The 27,057-nt window shown below is 38.5% G+C and overlaps 1 protein-coding gene across 3 annotated transcripts in view; it reads left to right on the forward strand.

Moving 5' to 3' along the window:
* Positions 1-27,057, forward strand: part of LOC122811523 (transient receptor potential cation channel subfamily M member 4-like) — a 1,266,622-nt gene that overhangs the window by 1,087,510 nt on the left and 152,055 nt on the right. For all 3 annotated transcript variants that reach the window (XM_044083407.1, XM_044083409.1, XM_044083408.1), the window contains one exon: positions 10,369-10,501. In XM_044083407.1, the coding sequence (XP_043939342.1) occupies positions 10,369-10,501 (133 nt within the window). The remainder of the gene's footprint in view (positions 1-10,368; positions 10,502-27,057) is intronic.

The following is a 27,057-nucleotide window of genomic DNA, read 5'->3' on the forward strand; positions in this document are numbered from 1 at the left end:
CTGATACAGCACCATGTGGATACAGGACCCAATTACCTATCAGGCAGGCCTTTTATAGGGTGCCTGAGAGAGTCAAACAGACTCTGAGAGAGGCGATACAGAAAATGTTAGAACTGGGGGTATTCCAGGAGTCCAGCAGTCCCCTGGCTTCCCCACTGGTGCTGGTACCAAAGAAGGATGGCAGCAGCAGGTTTTGTGTGGACTGCAGGAAATTAAATACTCACACAGAGTCAGATGCTTACCCCATGCCTAGGATAGATTAAGCCCTAGAGTGGCTGGGTGGGGTTAAGTATCTTACCACTATTGATCTTACCAAGGGCTACTAGCAGGTGGCTTTGACTCCCAATGCTAGAGAGAGGTCAGCCTTTGTAACTCCTTTTCACTTGTATGAGTTCATGAAGATACCCTTTGGGATGGAAAATGCCCCAGCAACTCTCCAGAGGCTGGTAAAATGTATTCTAGCAGAAGCAGGATATTTTGCCCTTGCTTACCTGGACGATATTGCCATCTACAGCCATTCCTGGCAAGAGTACCTTCAGCATGTCAGGGAGGTGCTGGGCAAACTACAGAGGGCACTGTTGACCTTTAAGCTGAGTAAGTGTCAGGTGGGTGTGGCAGAGGTCTCCTACCTGGGATATTGAGTGGGGAATGGTAAGATCACACCAGAACCTGCCAAAGTGGAAGCCATTCAGGCATGGCCTGCCCCATTACTAAAAGCAGGTGAGGGAATTCTTAGGGACAACAGGGTACTACAGAAAGTTTGTCCCCAATTATATATTTCATTGTGGCTGATCTCATAACTGGATTCAATCTTGAACCCATATAAAAGAAAATACCTGTATATATTTTTTCACAGATTATCGGCAACATATAAACACTAGCTAAATATGCAGTCTTACCCAGTATAACTGAATGAATCAAATACAGCTTATTTAAACAATAGCTTGTATGTTTTCCAAAAGCAACCAAGTTCCTTTATTTCACCTAGTATCCTATTTCATTGTGCCTCACTTACATTTCTAAGCCCCCTCAAATCTTATTCCTAACACAGATTTCTTTCATTAAGAAAAATCCTTTTCCATTTAAACTATATAGTCTATCTTCTATAAAATTTTTCATTTTACTTTCCACTCTCTTCTGAAAATTCTTATTTTTATTATATGCAGAACAACATGTATTCTCAGTTTTCTTACTAATGTCATATTCTTTCATAATTGTCCAAAAAAGCTCACATTGCACTTTATTTAAATCTCCTATCATAATCCTTCTCTCTTCTGTCCTGTGTATCATCCACAATTTCGCTTACTATGAGTAATAATTCCTAACATCCTTTTCCCTTTAAAATATATATATTCTGTCTCCCATAATACTTTTCATTTTACTTTCCTTTCTCTTATGAATTATTTTCATAAAAATCTTATCTATATTGTTCAATAGTATAGGTCTCCAATTTTCAATTTTCTTTTGATCTTCCTCTTTCCATACAAATTTAAATATACCACTTCATACATCTTTATACACAAAACCTTCATTTAAACACTCATTCCTAACTTTTAAGAAATATTTTTTGCCAATCTGTGAAATTCTTATAAAAATTGCTATCCTATTCCATCTGATTTTGAAACTGACTGTAAATCAACTTGTCTATGTACATTATCTAATTCATATAAGGAAATCTCATTTTCCAATTCCTTATTTTCTTGTTCTCTCAATTTTTAAGCAAGCTATTCTTTATGTGCTTTCTTTCTATCTTCAAACATCTGCCTTACATAATTTCTTACAATGTTCAGAATTTCTTTCATTAATGTTCTTATAACTATGCCACTCAAATGAGTTGATACCTCTTCTTTTTTACCTTATAAATAATCTTTGTTTCAGTAATAATTCTTTAATATTCTCATACATTTTCTCCAGCCATACACATTGTTTCATAATTTTTGTTTTGCGTTTCTTACATTTGCTATTCTAAAAACATTTAAAACATTTTTATATTTTTCTGTCAAAGCTAGCCACCATGCAGACCAGTTTGTATACAACGCTAGTATAATGTGATCTTTCCATAAACACATACTTATTTTCCATTTTCATCCCACAATTTCTCATATATTCTTTTTATTCCTTTCCCAATCTGATATACTCATTATATTCTTGTATTTTTATCCATATGGCTGAGTGACCTGAAAAGCTTGTGTCTCTCATTTAGCTCTATTTAAACCTTGTGATATAATAAAATAATCTTTTTGCATCATATATATATATATATATATATATATATATATATATATATATATATATACCTGCACTATATGTTAACAAATTATTCCAAATCTTTAAACTGCCACATTTTATAACTTCAAAAATATCTTATTTCCTTTAGTCTTCTTTTTTCACCTCAAATCACAATTAAAATCTCCTGTTAATATTATGTACATATTAATTACTACATAATCCAAAATGTTATTAAAGACATTTTCCCTTTCTTTACTTGCAGCATAGGCATACAGTATTATAATTCTATATTTCTGATTATGCCATCTGAGATATACAATAGTTAATCTTTCCATCATCACCAATGTTATGTTGAATATTATCACTTTCTTCAAAGTACTATGCCTGAACATAATTCCTTCCCTAGGTTTCATATTTCATCTCCTCACCAAAGTTTCTTTGTATGTAATCTCTCTTCCTGTGTCAAAAATCTTACATCTTCCAATGTTATTATGACAATATCTCACTTACTACACCAGTTTATTAAGCCTATTCTCCTACTTATATTTTGATACTATTTACGTTTACTGAAAACACCCTAAAGTTGTCATTATGTCTGTTGTAACTTAGCAGAAATTGTCTAAATTTGAAATATTTATCTCATTTACATCATCAATTGCCTTCCCTTTTCTCTTTTACATTTATCTCTTCAAACTTTCTTTTTCTGTCTTACTCTTTTGCCAATAGAATTCCTTTTACCTTTCACTATTTTCCAATTAATTTCCTCCTCATCACTTATTTCAGAACCTTCTTCTATATTATCTTCTTTTTCATTTTTCTCATTACCCTTATCATATTTACCCAGATCTTGCTTCCCTACTTCCTCTTTATCAGGACTGCTTCTTCTCTTCGTATACTGTCCTCGCGTTTGTTTTCTTCTTCATCATCCTTTTTCTCTAGATTACAATCCATCCATAAATGCCCAAATTTTGTTAACATTTCTAACAATTCAATTCACACTTTTATCTTATCACAGTTATGTATCAAATGATCATCTTTTCCACAAAATAAAAGTGTGTTTTCAGTTGTCCCAATATTTTACAACACTTCTGTTACCCTCTACATCTACCAAATTAGGGACATGAACATTTTTTTCTCTGTCCATTTTCAGTACAGTATGATAGTCCCACCCCCAGTCCATAATCCTCTGTTATCATAGACTTTGCTAATCTCCATAACTTCTTTACAAAGTCTGCTTAAATGTCTCTTTAAAGACTGTCTCAACATCATTTCAAAACTGAACATGTGTTTTATTTTCTGTTTCTCTGTGAAATGCTTTCACCACATAATTCCATGGATTACAGCTCTTTTTTTCCTTCTCATACGCTCCTCAAAAAAAACTTAACAGAACCAGTTTCAAAAAACAATGTCACAAAGTATCTCTTGATGATTAAGAATAAAAGTTCTTGCCTCCTGAGCCTTCAGTCCCAATGGGACCATTAAATTATCCCAAATGTTATACCTTTCCATTCTTTCTTCTTTGTTCTGAATTCTCACCACAAAGTTTCTTTGATTTTTGACATTTCCTTTCCTGTTTTCAGCTCAAATTACCTTTGAGTTTAACTGTTTCAGCATATATTTTGTCTGGCAATCTTCTTATAGAATAGCTTATGAGTCCTCCGATTGGACTTTGTGTATAATGTCACCCCATGAAACATCTTTTCCCCTCTCTGGTTCACTCTGCAACAACAATTTACCCAAAGTATCATCCACAACCCTCCTGAATGGAGGGTTGTAATAACACATCCATCATGGTTTTGAACATATGCTTCCTATGAAACAAACATATTCTGCTGAAACATCCCCTCAGAATCTTGTAGTATTTCAAACACTGCACTGGCATTTGTCTCTTTACTATCCACCATCTTGGATTGCCTTAACTGCTGTTCTCCTAGCTACCACTGTGCTAGGAATGGAACGAGCACTGTCCTAATTGGTAGGGGAAGTTCTCCAATGCCATGGCCAATTCTTCCCTAGTAGTATAATTACCACCTACAGTCTCCTCTGAAAAAAGGTTACTGGCCTAGTAGGACTGACCTGGTCAACAAAGGATTAAAAAAGGTTAATAGCCTAGTGGGACTAACCTGGTCAACAAAGGATAAAAAAACAGGCTGCATTATACTGTATTGGCTATATGAAACACAACATTAATGCATATAGATTTTTGTGTAGTCAGAGAGGAAAGGTATTCCAAAAATGTGGTTACCTTTGTTTATTTGATTTACTTTTTGTTTGATTGCTTGAGTTTATTTATTTTATTATTTATTTTTACTGTTCAGTTTGATCACATTGTATAAGAACTATTTTCACAGGAGACCCAAGATGGTGTTATACTGAACGAGGAAAAGTAGTGAAAGCACCCAGGAATTTTCCCAACAGTTTTTCTTTATTCATTGGGGATAGTGTAAGAAGAAAAATGGGGATTAAATTGTATTTGGAAAGTACTGTTGATTTGTTTGTATACATTTTGTTTTTTAATTTGAAATTTAAAATTAGTAAATTTATGAGAATTGAAATAATGCTATCCCTATTCCTGTAGGTTCCTGTGTAGAGTGACAACTGAAGAAAATAAGTAGAACTCTTCATAGCTTAGAAAAGACATGGTTACACTTATTACACTCTAGAATGAAGGCTTATTTTCATAACAGTATTACAGATGCTGTACCCAACTCCCAAGCTGAGAAGGGAGAAACATTGTAGAAAAAAATGTAGAAACCCCAGAAATAATGGCAGCACCATATGCCTCTGTTCAGAATTGAATTTGTAATTAAGAACCTCTTTAAATGACTCTGACTTGGTTCCTGATACAAATACTGACAGAACAATTGTTCGTAATTCACGAGAAGTCCTGAATGTACCTTTTCAGAGGTTGTCAGTGACTGTAACATAATGTCATGCAGGACCATGCTAAATTGTTTGTAGAAGCCATAGGATTTCTTTAAGGATGCAGGTGATAGTGACCAGTGAAGAAATGCATGGAACATGTTTTCATTATAGATTCCTCTAGTACAGCATAAGAGGCCTCATGACTAGGGTTCTACTTCAGAAGATTGAAAAAACAAAATACTGAATCCCGAAAGACTGAAAATTCTAAGTACTGAATAATGGAATTTGCCCCTTCTCCGCTTTTGTGCGATCTTGGAGTTGGTATATATAGTTATCAGGGAGTATGGGGGCACATCCCTCTACATGAGGGGGGGCAGGAGGGCTTGCCCCTGCATTAAAAATGTGTTCAGTGTTTTGAATTTTCAGTCTTTTGGTTTGTCAGTCTTCTAAAGTTGACCTCATTGCTAGATATAAGTAATACAACCGTTAGGTGTGTATATCCCACAGATTAGAGCTCTTATACATTTTGCTACTGAAATGATTTATGGCCTAAATCTGGAAACAGAAGATGCAGTGCAAATGGTATGTGAAAAAATGCAGCAGACTGTGAACTGTGCTTTTAAATTCAAAGTATACGTTAATAATCCTATTTGTTAACCAAGTAGGCCCACTGTACACACACTCTGGTTGAGCCAGGAGCAATGTCTACTTAAGTGACTTGCTCAAGGTCATGCAGAAGGCAGATGAAGACTGAGGGAATCATGTTTTGCACCACAGAGACAGCAGTTAGCAACCTTAAGCTCTGCACCAACTGACAGACAATTGCCTTCGGTGTAGGTCAGGAATGTTGTTTTAACTGAAATAGGTACATAACTGAAATGAAAAGCATATGTAGAACTGTGCAACATTTTGAAAAAAAATTAAAGACAACTTAATGGTCTGACGTTTTAGAAAATCAAACAGGATAGTGTGTTGGACAAAGAAAACTGAAGCATATAAGGATAACCATACAAATCACTAAAAAATAGGTTAGCTGTAAAATACTGTATGCTTCAGTTATTTTATTGAGATATGGGACTTTTTAAGAGAAAGCTGCACTGATTATGTAGTCTAGTAAGGTTTGTTTGTGTCTTTCAGCTTTTCCCAGTTAGGGGTCGCCAAAGTGGAACTCTGGTCCGCTAATGATTGGTAGTGGATTTTTACGTGCCGAGTTACCAGCCCTGACGCACAACCTTCAATGAAGGTACGCCTATTCACGCACGTCTCCACGCAGAAGATGCTCTAGCTGAGAATCGAACCGGACAGCGTCTTACTATGAGGCGACAACGCTACCGCAGCACCACCACAGTTGCCATTATGTAGTCTAGTAAGGTATGGCAAAGAATTGCTTTAAACAGTGCATTTGATGTAGGATGATTTTTTTTTTTTTCATCGTTTCTGGATTTGCCTAAGAATAATCAAATTCTGAAGACAGTGTTTTAGAAAATGCTCTTAAGGATTATATAGCAGAATAAATTGAGATGGATGAACATAAATGAAAATTGTACAGCGGACAAGTATATCCAGAAGAGCCTTCTGCTACACAAACTATTTTTGTCTTGTATAAAAACAGAAAAGTATTGAAAAGCAGTAGAGTGGGAAAATACTAGATAAATGCTTTTAGAACACAAAGGGAAAAAAGATGTGGTTTTGAAATCAATTATTTAACCCCACAGAAAGGAAGATTTTCCCCTTTATTAAGTTCAGCTGTTAAAATAGAACCATATATGGAAAAGATTTAAGGTGGTAGTATCTTTGTCAGATACATTGCAGTAAGTGTTTTTTTTTTGGGTTTTTTTTACTTTAAAGCTAAAGGAATTTGGGGGAGAGTTTTTTTTTAATGGAAACAGCTGAGTTATTAATAAACAAAAGAGAATGGATAAACTCAATTTCCCTTTCTTAGTTAAAACTAAAGATAAATTTGGTTAATAAAAAAATCACTCCGTTTGGATACATTTATCTTTGTATAATATAAAATTCTAGGGTGGTGGTTGTTTGTCTTTTGGCTTTTCCCTGTTCGGGGTCACCACAGCGGAACTCTGGTCCGCTAATGATTGGCAGTAGGTTTTTACTGTGCCGAGTTGCCAGCTCAACGCCCAACCTTCAAAGAACGCAGGCCCATTCACGCATGTCTTTCAGAACGCCACTCGACCGCCGGGAGGACATGCAGACTTCACACAGAAGGCACTCCCCGCAGGGTATTAATAATTAAAAGTCCTTTTAATTTTAATAAATGACTATTATAGTAAAGGTGTATGTCAGTTTTTTTATGTAGATAAAGATGTATGTTATTGTATTTCTTATTATTATTAGAATTGTTATGGAAAAGTGTTTAAAGAAGATTTAGGTCTTTGTAAATTGCCAAAATATTGTAAAAGAATCAAACAACAAATTTTAAAAAATGTTGCTAGATGACTTGAGAGTCTCATTTGGAGAATGGAGTTATACAGCTCATGTCTTAGTAAATAATTTGCTCAGAAGGTATACATGGTTGTATCCAGTAATGTCTGTCCTCAATCATTTTGTTGCAGTATTCCTTACTATAGGGATATCCTGCCAACTGTAGCCAAATGTTCAGACAGTATACCAAAGCCTGGATCCTTCCATGGACTGTACATCAGACATTTGTCCTGCATCCAAAAGCATGCAGTGCATAAATGGCATACAAATGCAAAACACTCAGAACTTCTTTGCCATAAGTCCAAACACAATGTTTCATTTCTGTATGCCATATGCCTAGGTGCATACTATGAAACATTTGGCAGATAATTACACCACTGGGAAAACTTCCTTTTCCCCTCTGTTTTATTTTAGGTACATGTCATCCAGAAAGAGGAAACATGATTATGGGAAGTAGATTCCCCATAAGGACTGACACGATAAGTGCTTTTTTTGTTTAGGTGTGTAACACAGTCATAAAGAGCATTATTTTTGCCATTCCTTAATTCCTAAGACCCTGTGCAGGTGTGATTCTTCTCTCACTGTCTATCTTGAAAGTCAGTGCCTTAAGCTTCTTACTCAAGAAACCGTGGCTTTGTATTCTTCCTGCCCATAATGTCCAGCCTTCTTTAAAGAACTTGTAGAAATTTAAACCAGAGACATCTGCTGTCACTGTGTGGTTCACATGCCTGAAGCACTGTTGCGACCCCATTGGAGGCTGAAATGGGTATGCTGTCCACACGTCCATTGAGGTTGAGCCAATATCCTTTGAGATCAAGAGGGGGGAATGTCGGCTGATGATTTTTTGGAAGGAACTGGTGGGATTCTGCAAATTCTTGTCCAGGAAGAAGTCCTGTCTTCTTTAATAGAGGTATGCCAGGGTTCAAAACCTCAGAGGTTTGTCAGGGTGGACTTCCCTATTAAAAAGAAACAGACAACTAAGCATATTGATCCTGTTGCTAATGACCACCTGAAAAAATGGCAAGACTTTCCCCATAGTCTTTTTAAGCCATGATGGCTTTGAAGCCTCCTCATGGGTTGTCATCCCCTTCGCCTATAAGTATCCCTTATTTCACCCCTTTTTAAAAAGGACTATGGATATGACTTCATCCAATGAAGAAGATTTAGTTTTTGGAGAGGAGTTTTTAGCTTATTCACACACTTCTTGTACTGGGTTCTGATGAGGATAACTCTTTCCCTTGATTCCTCAATAGAGAAACTTACCCTTGAGGATACCATCTTTAAAGTTGTGCAATATTTTAAATGGGGAAAGTTCTCAGATGCCTGATGTTTAAAAGCGATATGATATATTTCAGATGGATTCTTCTAGACCTTCTAGAGTGTCCCCTATTCTTGAAGCCCTGTTAGACATTTTAAGTGCTGCTTTTAAAGCCCCTGAGTCTCAACTCCTGCTCCTAAAAAACGATTTTTTTTAAGATTCCTGATGCTCAGCAGTTTCTTTATATGAATCCCTCTTTAGATCTGTCATTCTCTCTTGGCTGACAAGTCCACTGAACTTCTTGCTTCTCCTAAAATCTTGCCAACAGACAAAGATATCAGAGCAATCAACTACCAAAGACATAATGGGACTTCAGTTTACAGCCTCATCTAAAGGCCAACAGTTTTTGAATTCAATGTCTGTCTCTTGTTTGTTCTAGTTTTCCCCTATAACTTCCTAGTTTAAACAAAAAAATAGCCATAAGCATAGACACTTGTGGGTTACAAACTTGATATAGCCCATAACAACTGCAAAACTATTTATTTAAAGCCTGAAGGCCTCTAAAGAAAGGAAGGCAACCATGAACTGTTTGATGAAACTGCATTAATTCCAATGTGAAATGAGACTTCTCCTAACAACACTGACTATATATGAGTGCCTCACACCTATGAACGCTGCATGAAACACTGGCATCTGACCAGTTAAGGCCTTCATAAGGAATACAGTACTGCTCATTAAATGTTGACCAGGATGAAGACAAAGATAAGATGGGCATAACCTGAATGTTATGATTGTGTCACCCTGACTCTCCCTAAATAATGCATAGAGTAACTGCTTAAAAGCAAACTGTGTGTAAATGCAGTTTCCATTAAAGAAAAATACACTGATTTAGTAAAGCAGTATGTGTTTTATGGGGGCAAAGTCCTCCAGTTTGCACATATAAGGTCTGTTCCTCTGTTCTTTACAATTAAATCTAAGGCTGCTAACTGGTAGTATGGAGAAATCCTTCACCCACCCATTTGTAGTGATCTCCATGAAGAAATCAAAATGTGACTTGTTAGCTGAAAGCTGCAAGTCAGGCAGTTTTTGACTTATTGTTCTACTGCCACAAAATAGTACTTCCTTCTGTTCCACTGTTTATAATTTTTGTTGTAATGTTTTGTCATATAATGGCTGAAATGGTCCATTTATGTTCAGCTGACTGTCATGATGAGGGAGGTAACAGGCAGATCTGAGGTGGACTCTGCTTTCACATGTGATGCCATTATTCATTCCCACTGAGTTTACTTTTGATTATACAATACCAAAGTGACAGACACACATGTAAAAGTTTTTAGCTCACTAGTAAGGGCAAGGCTGTTTTATTTTAAAATTGGCAACTGGTACATGAACTGGTCCACAGATCCTTTTTGGTCACAAATCAAGTCATCAGTGTCACAATAATAATTATAGGTATACAGTAAACATTTGGCAGTAGCAGAAACACTGAAGTACATGGCATTGTCAATGGGCAGAGAATATAATTAAGAAAAGTTGAGTGTGTCAGTGATGCTAAAATGATTTTCTCTCTTCCACAGAATGTTCAAAACAAGTTATGATGCAGGGCGAGTAATCTTCTGCATTGACTACATGGTGTTCACACTACGACTTATTCATATATTCGCTGTCAACAAGCAGCTGGGGCCAAAAATCATCATCGTTGGAAAAATGGTAAGATTTGTGACCAAGTGTGATTTCTGTGACTTTGGTGACGGTAGAGGCTAAGTAGAGGGGCCTTATTTAATGTCTTCTGTTTTTTTGAGTGGATTAAGGACAAAACATTATTTCTGATGTATAATGAACAGTGAATGCTTAGAAAATGGAGACATTCTTAAGAAATGCCTTACTGGAAGGTGCATGGAACTCCGGAAGTACATACAAGAGGGAAAAGGATGGCATAAGACTTCATCACAAATTCTTGAATGCTTCTGTCCAATACTCATATGATCGAAAGCAAAAAAAAAAAAAAAAAAAAGCAAAAACAAAACTAAACAGTTTTGGCATGGTATAATTGTTAAAATACATGCCAGACATGGCAGTTTTGTTTAGAGATTTGCCCTAATTGTTTGACCCCCTTGGACTTCACCTCCAGATCAGATATGTCCAGTTATCCTATTCCTAGCCCTGGTGGGTATTTTAATTCTAATAAGTTATTTCAGCATTTGCTCTAATATGTGGCTTCAAAAAGCATGAGCAGCACAGATAAGAACTGGTGCAAAGTAAAATGTGTGCTAAATGAAATGGAAGAACCTGATGAAAGTATGTTCCCGCTGGGTTGGTTGACTGCTTTAGCGCTATATGTTTTAGAATTGCTTCTCAGACTGGAGTAGGCTGTAAAAAGACTGCACATGAAAGTTTATGTAATACTTTTTTTTGTATGTTTTTTTAATACATTTGCTGAATAAATTACTGTGGTTCTGAGCTCAAAGTCTTGTCTCAGTCACCCAGGTGTTCTTTCACTGTGCAAGTGTCCCAGCTTTTCAAAGACAAATGTAAAGAAATCCAGGTGAATAAGATCAAAAGGCAATTTGGAAGGAAAAAAATAATGGTTTATTAAACTTTACAGATATGCACAGTTTAGCTAACTAAATAAAAATAGTGACCTAGTTTGCCTGACTGAGTGCTGCAGCTCCCGCTCCACTCCGATTCCACAACACTTTCCAGTTGTTCGATGACTAGCAGTATCAGTGCAGCAGCAATTTCATTTGTCTGCCACATTCTTGGTGAAAGAATAGTAATTCTTGTCCAAGCTGAAGCTCGATCTTTCAGATCTGAACTCATGAACTCACTATCCAGCCTTTTAGTTCTATTAACTTCTTTTACATATTTCTTTAATGACTTTCTGGATGCAAGTCATGTTTCTCTCTCTCCTTTTTATCCTGTACAGAGAGCAACCACATTCACTGTAACCTCTCATCATACAACATACCTTCCATCCCTTCCATCCCCGTTAACATCCTGCTGACCTGCCTCTATGCTCTATCATCTTTAATCCTTTTCCTTTTATGGTCTGAAAATGTTTATTTTCTATTATTATAAGTCTGGCAGTTGGCATAATAGTTAGGTTCTTCTCCCCTCATGCACAAGATACAAGGTTTGAACCTGACTCCAGCCAATGCCTGTTTGGAGTTTGCATGGTGTCTCTGTAGGGTTGCGCCCACCTCAAAAAAATGCTGAGTTATTCCTTCTCAAACACCCCAAAAGATTGGGGCTGTGGGCACAGCACAAATACTGTACAGTGTCCTGCAGGTGGATGAGTTGTATAAATCAACGGCTTGGTCATTTACTGTGTTGCACAGAATCCTCATGATAGAACACAAATCACAGACTGTGCACTGTAAACATCATAAAATATGGCTCTAGGTGATTTGATCATGTTTTTGTATGGATTTGCCAGAAATAAGTGGGTTGAGGACCTGACCTACTCTGACCTACACCAGGGTCTCGTGCTAATGGTGGGAGGGGTGCATGTGTCCCTGTTGGCCTGTGTGTGCGCACCATAAAGCCCAGCAGCCCTGGGTCAATAAGCTACTGGCCAGATGGGGTCTAGTTGCCCAGCTTGAGTTACCTAGAAAAGCTCTGATGGGGAAAAACTGGACATAAAACCATTCAACCTGCTAAACATGAACTAAGAATTGCTACACTCCGTATAGGTTCACTGATGAGATGGAGCTTGGAAATAGATGATATGATGGTTAGGAGAAGACTGGACATCCTATGTATCCAGGAGACATGATGGAAGGACAGTGCAACAAAGCCACAGGAGGGGAGGACAAGCTAGAAATGATGTGGGAATTGTGATGAGGAAAAAGCTTCAAAAGACAGCAAAGAATGTCATCAGAATTAGTGACAGACTCATGTCAATCAGACTCTAGCCTAGTGAGATAGCCTAGTACTCATAATCTCAGCCTATGCCCCGCAGCAGGGCTGTAACAGTGAGGAAAAGAGTGCATTCAAAAAGCAGTTGCAGGACCTACTAGATAAAGCAGGGCAACATGAACTGGTATTTATAATGGGTAACCTGAATGCATAGCAGGACAGACAGCAGGATATGAGAACTACCTGGGTCTACATGTGTGGAACAACACAAATAAAGGAGGAGAGGCCATTTTAGACTTCTGTTTAGCAAATGTCCTGATGGTAGCCAATACATGGCTCAGAAAAAGAGCCATAAGATCATGTACAAGAGTAGCCAACATGCAACTCAGACTTCCTCCTAGTAAGGAAAGAGCACTGTGGAATCCGAGATTGCAAAGTTATCACCAGTGAAACAGTCTGCCTACAGCATACACTACTATTTGCCACAATCAACTGCAAAACACTGCACTCCTACTGCAGTTGCAGGACCTAATAGATAAAGCAGGAAACCATGAATTGGTGCTGATAATGGTTGACCTGAATGGACATATTGGGATAGACAGAACAGGATATGAGGACTGTCTCTGTCCACATGGATGGGGCAATGAGAATAAAAAAGGAGAGGCCATTCTAAACTTCTGTCTGGAAAATGGCTGTAAGGTGGCTAATAAATGGTGCAGAAAAAGACACCATCACAAAATCATATACAAGAGCAGCCAATGTGCAAGTCAGGTAGACTTCCTCCTAGTAATGAAAGGGTATTGGGGTAGAATCAGTGACTGCAAAGTCATCCCCAGTGAAACATTTATCCCACAGCATAAACCACTGGTTTTCACAATCAGCTGCAAGCAATAGTCAGAGAAGGCTCTAAAGTCAACCAAGATTAGGCTGAAGACCTGGAAACTGGCAGGAGCGAAAGCACAAGAGTTTAAGGAATTACTCAGGTTTCCAGCATCTCAGGAAGAAGAGGAAATAGATGGACTTGAAGAAGAATGGCAGTACATCAAAACAGCATGTACAAGGACTACAGACCAGATATGCAGCCAAGCCAGATATGGAAACAAGATGCATAGGGAAAGTTGGTGGTGGAATGCAGAAGTCCAGGAAGCCATCAATAGAAAGAAGGAATGCAAGAAAAAGTGGGAAATAGAAAAGATGGGCCAGGCTAAGAAAGAATACTGGTTGCCTAACAAAGAAGTTAACAGGGGAGCTGCAAAAGGCAATTCCTTTTTGTAGTAACTGCCTCATGTACACATACAATCCACTTATTCTTAGTAAAACAGATAAAGTATGTGAGAGGTGCAAATACACTTAAATGCTGGAGGCAAAACTCTCTCATACAATCAAAACTAATCCTGTAGAGGTTGTCAATGACACTTGCACCATGCCTACTGCACAGGGTAAAAACGCTAGACATAAAACTGCTTAACCTGAGGCACTTGCAGGTAATCATCCTAAAACACTAAGACCTCTCCTACACAGTACAATCAAAGAAAGGGTCCTCAGCCATCATGTAAACATTCCGTTAAAGCACCACCTACAGCTACACATAGTAACACTGCATCCAGTGCCTCTACTGCTAAGCCCTTCAGGCAAACCAGTGCACAGTCAAATTTCCTCGTCATTGGTGATCCTATAGTGAGGCACATTAATGTCCTTCTCACCGGAGTAAGTAAAGAATGAGTCAGAGTTTGCTGCCTTTCCAAGTCTAGGATCCGTCAAATCACACAGGCACTCGGGTCATTGATTCACAGGTAACAGTATGACTCTGACATAGTCCATGTGGGTGTTAATGACCTGAGATGTACCTCCCTTGGCTATATGAAGTGAGAAATGATCGAGCTCGCTGATTGTGTCTCAGGCAGGTATGAGCCTAACTCTGAGCAGAATACTATCCTCTCCAAGTATGACACCATGTTACCAACAGAAAATGATTCAGTTTAACAATTAACTTGGATTCTGGTGTCAGTCCATGGGGTTACAATATTTGTCAGCCTGGGAGGACATGGTTGACAGACCACAGTGCTTTGCCAGGGATGGTCTGTGCTGGTCTCCTCTAGGCTTTTGGATATTGGCAAAGAACCTTTCCACCCCCATAGTGCCTTTTTTAAACGATGCCAAATTGATAAACCTACTAACATAACCAAACCAAGAAGGAATATCTGAAGGCAGTACTGCTCAATGCTAGAAGTCTTAACAAGAAACTCCACTCTCTGCAAGTCTTACTCTCCCTGGAGAATGTACACATCTGTGTAGCAATGAAGACATGGTTTAAAGTCGCAGAGAGTTCCTCAACAATGCAAGCTTATAACGCCCATCACACCTTTAGACCAGCTACTGCACAGGGGGGAACTGAAGGTGAAGGAGTCTGTCTATATTAAAAATAACCTCACATCCAGACTAGCTAGTTTATGAACCACTGGAACTCATAAATGTGCAACTTACCATAAACAAGGTGTCATAACATATCCTTGCAATCTTAGGTCCCCTCTCAATGCCCCAAGAAAACCATACAACTTATCTCAGTGTACTAGAGTCTCTCACTGTTTATCCCAATATGATATTCATGGGGGGGTGTCAACTACCCTTCTATAGATTGGGAATTCTACACCACTTCTAGTGCACATGCCCAGTGATTCCTAAACTTTAATACCAACATCCTGGTTGGTCTATTCTCATAGCAGGGATGCAAACATCCTTAACCTTGTACTCATGAACATTGGGAGGGACGATGTTCCTCACCCAATGTAATGTCTCCATTGTCAGATATGACCATAAGGCAGTATTACTTGAAACAAAAATTAAATCTGGGGTGTGAAGGCTGTCAGCCTAGCCAGATAGAATTTTATAAATAATTCTATCATTTGTAAATGTTAATGTAAGGCACAGGATTGTTGTCTTAAATGGAAAAAACTGCTGTCAGATGTGGAACTGCAAAAAAATGTAACAGTGCCCTCTACTGACCCAGTGAAGCATGTTGTGACCCTTTGATCTAATGTCGGCTCCAGCCAGTCTACATGAAGACATTATTTCTATTGTTTTAACCAAGAGTTAAATTGCTAGAGCTAAACATGCAAATGTATTTTTATTGCTCTGCTTCCTGACCAGCTGCAAGATAACACAAGGTGTTAAGAATGTAAATGTAGTTTCTGTCAGCCTGGGAACCCAGGGAAGTGTAAAGAATGATGTAATGGGAACCAGGAATGTGATTTTAAAAAGAGAGAGAATCTGAGAGCTTTTAAGAATTTTTGTCTTGACTGTCCAACTCATCAGCACTGTCTTGCTCTTTATGCAAGTTATTTTAGAAGTGTGTTTCCCTTAGAATTAGCTAGAAACTAGAAATATTAGACTGTGTTTTTCTGTGATGTCAGAACTGTACTACTGAATTATTTTAAGTATTTATCTGTGATCTCTGAACTCTTGACTAGCACTGTGAAGTAAGAAGTATTGTCTTGTGTTTTTATTATTTATTTTATAATATTTTAAAACCTTTCAAATGTGGCTGTTTTGTGTACAGGTAATTTAAGCTCTAGAGCACATTGCATATTTATAGTGATTACTGTACCAAGTCACTCTAATAAGGCTTGACTGTTAAGTTATACTACCAATTGGATAATAATATTGCACAGTAATAATTGGACACCCTTTTAAGGGCCTTTGAGTAGCTGATAAATATTAGTTGGGTGGTGGCAGTAATTTCTACTGTATAGTCTGGGGAAAAAAGGGGCACAGCTGGAGAACCTGTGCCAGCCTTCCCCAGAAGTGTCTGTGTGGTTGTATAAACTCTTATCTCAAAGTGTGTGTGTGTGTGGGGGGGGGTGGGTGTGTGTGTGTGTGTGTGTGGGTGTGTGTGTGTGTGTGTGTGTGTGTCAGCTACTTGGGCATGGACACGAAGCACTGGTTGGACAGAGAGGGTGCTGGAAATTTTAGCTTGCCCAGCTGTCTGAGATCTGAACCCTATAGCTGTGCCAGTGGGGAGTCTTATTGGAGACCTGGAGAGCAAGGGAGCAACCAGCCCCAGACTGACTGTGATCTCTGTGTACTCTTAAGGTAAATTACACTTTACTGTGTGTATTTGTTATCCTTTCCTCCTATATGAGATGCCCCTCACTGGCATAAGTAGTGAGGATTGAGGCTTCTTGATTGCTGGGCCAGGGCATGGGTGTCACATGGGGATCCAGAGAAACTAAAAACTTTTAAGAACTATTCCAATGCTAACTTGTCTCTACTAAGCAACACCTTGACTAAATTCCAAGCACTCCAAAACACAGTAAACACTATAGCATATATATAGCTATTTGCAAAATCTCTGTACAGCAATATTGATAGCTGTGTAGAGGGAGCTGTACCCACTCATATTAAGAATAAGACAAACTCAAAAGACAAGCCATCCTTGTGGAATCACAATGTCAATCAGTTATACAACAAAAGAAAAAAATCTTGGCCAAGCATAGGAGAAACAGACCCATACAGACTAAAAGCCTCTGACCAATCTAAACAGGCAGCTAAGAGGATTACTTAATACTACAAAGGCTAAATTTGAAGAAAAAAATAGCTTCTCAGACAAAGGACAACCACAAAACTTTCTACATGTCTCTAACCTCAAGGCAAATATACAACAATGTGCAGATCTTATTGTAAATCACATCACCCACACTGAACCGGAGGCCATTGCCAACCTTTTGGCTGACCAGTTAATCCCAAATTTCTTCTCCCACCTCCCCCTACCCCCGTTAGTCCAAAGTAAATACAGCATACCACAATCCACCCAACCATTGCTAGGAAACAGGTCATCAATGCACTTTCAAGGCCAAAAACATTGTATTGATGACTCCCAGTAACATCCTGGGTTGTTTAATAATAGCATAAAATATTACCTCTGTGGTCTCTCTTCAACTGGAGCCTGCATTTGGTTTTGTGCAAAGCAATAGAAGATGGCTGCAGTCATTCCCTTGCATACAGAAGGTCCAACCATGTATCCAGGTAACTACAAGTTTTGTGACTGGGTCCGAATGGAGAGATGGTAATTCAGCAAGTAAAGGAAAGTAGTATTGCTGAAACTGAATTCATCCTCACGTCTTGGTGAGTATCTTCATGAGGTAGACCCTTTTCACACAATCTCACTACGATGACACTGATATATAGACTGTATTATATATAGCATATATCATGGCAGAAGTAGGTCAAAAATTAAGAAAGATAGCTGGGTGCACGAGACCCAGGATAAAAATGTGCCCTGTCCTGGTAGGTGCACTGGTGCCAGGACTGGAAAATAATGACAGTGTAAAATCCTCAAAATATGGAAACATTCCTACAATGAGGCCAGACAAGGCCCAAGGGGAGGATGGCCCCACTGTTGTTGAAGAAGGTAGCAGTCCACAAAAATCACAAAAACTGATAGGCCAAAGAAGAGCTATAAAGATGATAGTGGACTATTGAGGATAAGAAAGAAATTATGTATTGTTACTATTATGCACAAAGCCCAGAATTTCCACACACAAGATATATACAAAAAGATTGAGAGGAATTAGATGAAAGAAAAATACTTACACAAGAAAAACTGTCAGAAGCTCCAAATAAAAAAAAAATGTGTTCACTAATGCAACAAATTTGTGAAAAACATTACATAGACCAAGAAACTTTGAACTATTTGGAAAAAGAAGCATCTGAGAAAGTGCGAAAATATAAACAACAAAACCTAGAGATTTTTGAAAAGTATAAAAGCAAAATATGGACATGGGAAAGAAAGAGAGATTTGATATGGTGCAATATTTATGCAAAGTCAAAAGCCAAATTAATCAATACAAAAAAGTCAATCCCAAAGATATTTGAAGAAAAATACAGGCAAAGACATCCAGATAGGGAAAATTTCACAATAAAAATATCACAAAGAGGGAATGTAGAAACGAAGATTAGTAAAGTAGAAGTTAAAAAATCGAAGTTGAATTTATGGAATGCCTGCAAAGTGAAGGATTTGGTGTAAAAGGTCTAACATAGGTTACATCACAGCATGATGGAACGAGTCCCTAAAGTAAGGAGAAACGGAGATCAGGAGACATCTGAAGAAGAAATATGGACATGGGAAAGGAAGAGATTTAATATGGTGTAATATTTATGCAAAGGAGAAAGCAAAACAAATCAATACAAAAAGAGCAGTACCAAAGATATTTGAAGAGAAATACAGGAAAGTGGAAAAGTAGAAAAGATTAGTAATGGAGACATTAAAGAAATAAAAATTGAGGTTATGGAGTACCTGTGAACTGAAGGGCTCACTGTAAAAATCTAACTCCGAAAGCACAACAGCAGGATAGAGCAATGGACATCCTAATTAAGGAGAAACCAGTGGAACGGGAAGCATCTGGCCAGTTGCCAAATGAAGATATATTGGAGCCTTCCACAAGAAACCAGTGTAAACATTCACTTTAAGCTGAACGGCAAGGGAAGGAACAGGAAACTATGGCAACTCCGACATAGTGAAAGTTGACGATTGCTAGGTCAGTGAGTTCCCATATGACAGAGAAACAGATGACACAGGATGAAACTGAAGAGAATGTGCCATAGGAAGATGCTATAGAACTTTCTATAGAATGGCCACAGGAAATACAGAACAACAAATGTGCCTCAGTTTAGAAGAAAATGAGCTAAGAATTAGAGTTGCTTGATTTGATAGAGATAGACATATTAAGATCAACAAAAGAAATAGACTGCAGAAGGTCAATAAAATCCAAAAAGTAAGAAGTTTGATAAAACAAATGAACACAGTAATTAGGAATGTGTATAGAGATCCATGCGAACTAATAGAAGTAAACAGGATATATTACTGTGCAGCTAATTAATAACAGATAAAATTCTACCACAAGAACACAGGTTAGTAAGGGAAAGGAAGGTGAGAAATTTTATACCACCATGGAAGTATTGAATAGAGAAAACTGTAAAGCAATTAAGACAAGAAGTGTCACTGTTAGAGCATAGAAGAGGGAACAGATAATGTGATAAAAGCAATGCGTAGTATTAGAACAGATTGGTATCTTTTGTTCAGTATTAAATAAACTAAATCTGTCAGCACAGGCAGAAAAACTTAGAAGATACACAGATAAAGATAAAAGAAAAGTACAAACTAAGCTATTTAATGATGACCCAAAAAAGTTTTATAGAGAATTGGGAAACAAGGTAAAAGGAATTGAAAGACCACCAAAAAAAAGAAAGAAATATATTTTGGAGAAGTATTTATGAAGATCCTGTGGAACATAAAGATGCTAAATGGACAGAAGAAGTAAAATAAGTTTAAAGGTACAGGATATGAAATGGGATGAAGTAACGGCCAGAGACATTGAAACAAAGTTATGAAATGCCTCTAATTGGAAAACCCCAGGCCCAGATGCAGTACCTAACCTCTGGCTAAAAGTATTAACATCTTTGCATGGAGATTTAGCCATGAATAAGAACTATTTATATGCATGCTCTGAACAGACGCTAGCATGGCTAATAACAGGAAAAACAATGCTCCTACTTAAGAGTAAAGCTGCAAGCTACCCTAAAAATTATAGACCAATTAAACATGCCTTCTGACAATGTATAGATTTTACACTGGAACTGATGCTGATAAAGCTTATAGTCATTTAGAAGAAAACCCAATTATGGCAATAGAACGAAAGGGCAATAAAAGAAAGTAATATGAACAAAGGACCATTTGTTGTTAAATAGTCATAGTAGAGAACTGTAAAATTGGGAAGAATCTAAGTATGGCATGGATTGACTACTAAAAAGCATTTGATAGTATCCCACATTCATGGCTAAAAGAGTGCTTAAAAATGCATAAAGTACACCCTACACTGATAAACTACATCACATCGACCATGAAACAGTGGTAAACCACTTTGCAGTTAAGCCATGATAAAGGGCAAATTATTATTCCAGGGATAAAAATCCATATTCTGTCACCGCTGCTCTTTTGCCTTACCCTTAACCCATTAAGCTGTCTGCTTAATAGATTAGGTCATGGCGATAATTTGGCTCCCAGAAAACAACAAAGTGTAAAGACTTCTCATCTTCTCTTTGTCAATGATTTAAAACTGTATAGCTCATCAGATGAGGAACTGAAAGCACAACTGCAAGTAGTCAAAACTTGTTCAGATGATATGAGAATGTTATTTTTGTCTTGGTAAATGTGCAAAAGCAACCTTTAAAGCAGGAAACCTGCAGCACCAAGAAAGTATCATCTTGGGCAAGAATGTGATATAAAAGAGCTTGAGCAAGAAGGAGAGTATAAATATTTGGGGATTGATGAATGATCAGCAATAAAGCATGAACAAATGTGAATAAAACTTAGCAAGAAATATTACAGAAGACTTAAATTAATCCTTAAAACAGAGTTCACATCTAGGAACAAAATTCAAGCTATAAACCAATTTGCTCTTCCTGTCCTAACTTATAGTTTTGGAGTGATTGACTGGCCCCAAAAGGTGTTGGATAGATTAGTCAGGAACACAAGAAGGATGCTTCATGCTTATCAAATGATTTATAAAAATCAGTGCATACCAAGATTGTGTGTTCCCCATTCCAAAGGTACTATGGGCCTCCATGAAATTGATTACATTCATAGATCTGCAATCATGGAATTGCATACATATCTGCTGACCTCACAAGACCCAAACATAGTGAAAGTTTTGAAACATGAGAAGAATAAATCTAAGATGACTTCCCTTCTTAGTCTAGCAGAAGCATAGTGGCATCAAGTGGGAATGGAAATCAAAGCAGAAGTAGATAAAAATCAGGCAGCAACTAAATGTGCCAAAAAGCAAAAGAAAGAATATAAGGTGAAGGATCAGATGAGAAGGCAGGAAATGTGAAAATACATAAAATACATAAAATATAGTTGTAAGTATAGAAAACTCCAGGAAGAAAGAACCTCATGTTGATCAGGATCGTATGCAGAAATGGTTAAGGAGAGGCAAATTCAAACAAAAAAGATGAAAGGTTATACTGGCGGCCCAAGATAGTGGGCTTACATGCACGTTGGTTTACAAAGTCCATTGATCATGGGAGAAACAGACAAATGTAGGTTTTGTAAAACAGAAGTGGAAACAGTTGCGCACTTTGTTACTGGTTGTGATATGCTAATGGCAGAGAGACTGTATACTGAAAGGCATAACAATGTGGCAACTGTTGCACTGGGGATTGTGCAAACATTATAATATTAAAGTAGCTGAAAAACACTGGAAATGTGAGCCACAAAGTATCACTGAAAGTGAAGTCTACATCACATGGGATCACCCATTACCAACAGTTCAAAAGATAGATGCTAGAAAACAGATATAGTGGTCCATGACAAGAAGACAAAAGTGGTATTGATCATTGAACTCACTACACCCAGTGACTACAGTGTCTTGCATACAGAGAGAGTCAAAGTCATAAAATATCTGGATTTGCAGGCAGAAATGAGAGCAATGTAGAATAAAGATACCCAGACAGTTCCAATAGTAGTAGGAGCAATGGGTCTTATAAAAAAGAATCTACAATCAAATTTAGATGTTACCAATACATACGAATTGCAGGAGGCGTCATTACTGGGCACATTGTGGATGCTGCAAAGAGCACTTCTGGCTGACATACTATTTTCATGAACTTTAATCATACTTTGACTTAGGAATGGGGTCCATTCCCATCATGGTATTAGAAAACCAAAAGATTTGGAGAAATTAAAAAATGAAAAAACTGGAGGCCATTGCCAACCTTTTGGCTGACGGGTTCAGCTCAAATTTCTTCTCCCACTCCCCCTCAATAGTCCAAAGGAAATACCGCATAAAACAATTCACCCAACCATTACTAGGAAACAGGTCTTCAATGCACTTTCCAAGGCCAAAAACATTGCATCGATGAGTCCCAATAACGTCCTGGGATCTTGAATAAATGGCATGAAATATGACTTCTCTGTTCCACTTGTATCACTTTTCAACTGGAGCCTACATTTGGTTTTGTGCTAAGCAATGGAAGATGGCTACAGTCATTCCCTTGCACAAATGAGGTCCATTCATGGATCCAGGTAATTACAGGCCCATAAGTCTTACCAGTATCATATGTAAGGCCATGGAAAGAATCATCATGGACATGATAAATGAGGGCATACTGTAGGTAACCTGGAAATGCTAGACCCATCACAGTTCGTCTTTATTAAAAAAAAAGTCACGCCTATTAAATCTGGTGGACTTTTTTGAGAGGGTCACCAAAGCACTGGATGAAGGTAAGACTGTGCACACAGCTTACCTTGACCTGGCCAAGGCTTTTGATATAATATCCCACTCAGACATTATAAGCAAGCTAACTAATTTATGTATAAACCCTTTTATCACCTGCAGTACAGCAAACTGGCTCACTGATGGGACCCAGGAGGTCAAAATAGGTTAGGCCACCTCCGCCAAGAGGCCAGTCATTAGCAGAGTCCCCAGGGCTTGGTATTGGGCCTGCTCCTTTTTGGCAATTATTTCTATGAAATGGAAGCAAATTCTGAAGGTTTATGGATGACCAACTTTGCAGATGATTGCAAGCTGTGGGTTATCATAGACTGCTCTGCAGACACTAGCATTCATCAAGGTGGTCTGTCTCTGACTAACAAATGTTGCCAAGGCCATTGTCTTAAACTCATTGCTAGAAATGCATATTTGTACCCATTGGGAAGTCAACCATCCTGGCTAATTATCATGTTGATAATACACCCCTAAGAGTTGACACAGTGGTCAGGGATCTGGGTATGCATTTAGGCAGTAACATTACCTTTGACCACCATATGTCCATAGTGGTGAGGAAGTCCTTTTATGCTGCACAGCTTATAAATAAGGGCATAGCATCTAGGTCCAAAGAGGTCATTATCCCACTGTACTCCTCCCTTATCAGACCAGTCATAGAGTACAACGCTCCTTTTGGTATGTACCTGACCAGGCATATGCAGCAACTAGAGCTACCTCAGAGACTACTTACAAAAAGAATACAAGAGGTAACAAACCTGCCTTATGCAGAGCACCTTGAAAACCTTTTCCTCTACTCATTCTCCTATAGGTTGCTGAGGGGTGATCTGCGCTTGGTTTGCAAGGCATCCGCAAACCCCACACTTATAAATCTCCTACATATTTGTAAGCCAAAGAGTACCAGAAATACAAGATCTAGGGACCTGAATTTTGTCTGTGAAATAAACAGGGCAAGTTGGAGAAAAACAGATGTGTCCCAGAGACTGCCCCTCCTATGAACAGGCTTCCCATCCATGAGAAGCTGAGTTCATCTATTACCCAACTTAACAGCAACCTAGACCAGTGGATGGGGACTAGGAAATTTACACCGGGCCTGGCACCCATGTCCCTTATGGACAGAGGTAGCTTATAAATGCCTGGCTGTCAATGTCCTGTTCAGATACAGGATGTGACACCCGTGCACTGGCCCAGTAATCAAGGAGCCTCAATCCTCACCACTAGCATCAGTGAGAGGTGTGCACATTGGGAAGGATAACAAGTACATACACAGTAAAGTATAATTTCCCCCTAAGAGCACACAGAGATAACAGTCAGTCTGGGGATGGTTTCTCCCTTTCTCTCCAGATCCCCAATAAGACTCCCCACTGGCACAGCTATAGGGTTCAGATCTCAGCCAAGTAGTCGAGCCAAAACCTCTAGTACCCTCTCTGTCCAACCAGTGGTTCATGTCCCTGCCCAAGTAGCGGACACACTTTGAGACTGCGTTTATATACAAACATACAGACACTCCTGGGGAAGGCTGACAAAGGTCCACTAGCTATGCCCTCTTCTGTCCAAGCTATAAGGTAGTAATCCACTGCCACCAACTACTCATCAGCTACAATAAGGCCCTTCTCAAAGGGTCTCCACTAGCTATGCCCTCTTCTGCCCAGGCTATAAGATAGCAATCCAATGCCACCAACTACTCTTATCAGCTACAACAAGGCCCTTCTCAAAGGGTGACCAGTTCCACTGTGTAATATTACTGTTATCCAAATAATGTGTGACCCAGGGCTAAAGCTATAGTGTGGCTTGAACAGTATCACCAAATACATGCAATGTACTTTAAGAGCTTAAATTACCTTTACACAAAAAACGCACAGTTGAAAGGTTTAAAAAAACATTTAATAATAAAAAAATACAAGGCAATACTTATTACTTAAACACAATGAGATAACAGAGTTCTGAAATCATGGGAAAATGTTTAAAATAATACTGTAGAATAGTCTGACATAAATATAGAAAACAGCTAGGCTAATCTGGCTATTTCTATTTATCTCTAAGATAAATCACTGTTCTAAATAAATATCTTACTTATAAACAGATCAAGCAGGTGCTGGTGAGTGGATGTTCTTCAGACAAAATCCAAAAATGCCCTCTCTTTCTCTCTGGGAAAGTCTTAAATTGATAACACAGTACTGCTGCATCATTTCAGATTACATCATTCTTAACAGTTCTGATTTAGTTTCCCAGGCTCACAGAAACTCAATTTACATTTCTTAGTAAGCTGCACCTGGCCAGGAAGTCACAGCAGTAAAAGACATTATACATGAACCTATGAACATGTAAAACCTTAGTCATCTTCTTCTTTCAGCTTTTCCTGGTTAGGGGTCGTCACAATGGATCATCTTGTCTGCTCATGATTGGCAGTGGAGTTTTACAGTGTCGAGTTGCCAGCCCGGTGCCCAACCTTCCACAGAAGGCACACAAACATGCATGTACACGCTCACACCTAGGGCCAATTTACGGTGTCCAGTCCACCTGCAGCATGTCTTTGGGATGTGGGAGGAAACCGGAGCACCCGGAGGAAACCCACGCGACCACAGGGAGGACATGCAGACTCCGCACAGAAGGCACCCCAGCCGAGGATCGAACCGGAGAACCTCTTGCTGTGAGGTGGCAATGCTAACCACTGCACCACTGTGGCCGCCACATGTAAAACCTTAGTAATTATTTCTTAAATCAAGACAATAGAAAGAATTTCCTGACCCAAACATCCTGTCTCTGAGCTTGAGATCAAATAGTCATGCAATGCTTGACTTATCAGCTTTCTTCCAGCAGAGTGCACTATGGTTAAATTTTTGAAGCTCATTACAACATATAGTTTAATCATCACATATAGTTCTCTTTACATTTGTAAACCAAGCCTGTGGATTATATTAATATTTACAATGATATAGAATTATTTACAAAATTCTAGCTAGCTAGGCTGGCAGCCTTCACACATGACATCATTATTATTTGGGGAAAACTTGGCTAGGCTTAGAAAAGACCCCCTGGGGCATTAGCTAAGTAACAATCTATTAATCTATGAAAAGCAAAGAACAATGAATCAAAGGCACTCTACCACCTTCTAGAAGGTGACTTAGTAAGTGGCACACAGAAACTCCATCGGGTTGAGAGGTGAAAGATAAAGAAAATAGTCAGATGGCCTTCATAAGGGATGCCAGCAACAACCTGCTCTCCATTCCAAAGAACATCAAAGGCAGATGGAAAAAGTACTTCCAGCAGTTTCTGAATGAAGAAAACCCCACAGACGCTGTACTGCCTAAGACGCAGCCTACAATAAAAGAAGAGGGATGAGCCTCTTAAAAAGTAAGTAAGAACAGCTCTAAGGAAAATGAAATCAGGGAAAGCCGCATCCTCAGATGAGGTCACAGCATATATGCTCAAGATGTTGGGTGAGATATGGGAGAAAATATTCCTGAGGTTAATCATTGCAGTATGCAGAGAAAGGTGTGTCCCAGAAAACTGGATAATAAGCATACTAGTGCCAGTGTACAAGAACAAAGGGACCATACACAACTGTGGGCAGTACAGAGGTCTCAAACTCTTGTCACACTGCGTGAATGTCCTGGAGAGCATGGTTGATAAACAAATATGCAGAGTACTAGAAATTAAGATGACAGATGTGAACATTGGATTCAGATAAGGGTGCAGCACAAATGACCCAATGTTTGCAGTGAAACAGATAGCTAAGAAGAAGTTAGAGATGGAGAAAGCATATGACAAGGTCCCAAGAAAACTGGTTTGACAGCCCTGCAGTAGTTCCCAGAAAAAACTGGTATAATTGGTGCAGGCTATGTACAAGTACCCAATGACTCAAGAACAAATGGTGTTTAGTCTCTCAGAGGGGTTCCCAGTGAGAGTGAGTATGCAGCAGGGTTCCACTCCGAGTCCACTGCTCTTCATACTGGTGATGGACTACATTAGCAAACAGGTCAAAGGGGACTGATACCAGACTTGCCATATGCAGATGTAACATTACAGGCAAACTCTGTGCAAGAGCTTCAGCAGAATGCAAAACTGAAGGCACATGGGATAAAACAGAGTACAGATAAGACAGTTGTAATGGCAGCAAATGGGAGA

The sequence above is a fragment of the Protopterus annectens genome, chromosome 9.part0 (genome assembly GCF_019279795.1).
Source record: "Protopterus annectens isolate FY-2018-M chromosome 9.part0, PAN1.0, whole genome shotgun sequence".
Classification (NCBI taxonomy): domain Eukaryota; kingdom Metazoa; phylum Chordata; order Ceratodontiformes; family Protopteridae; genus Protopterus; species Protopterus annectens.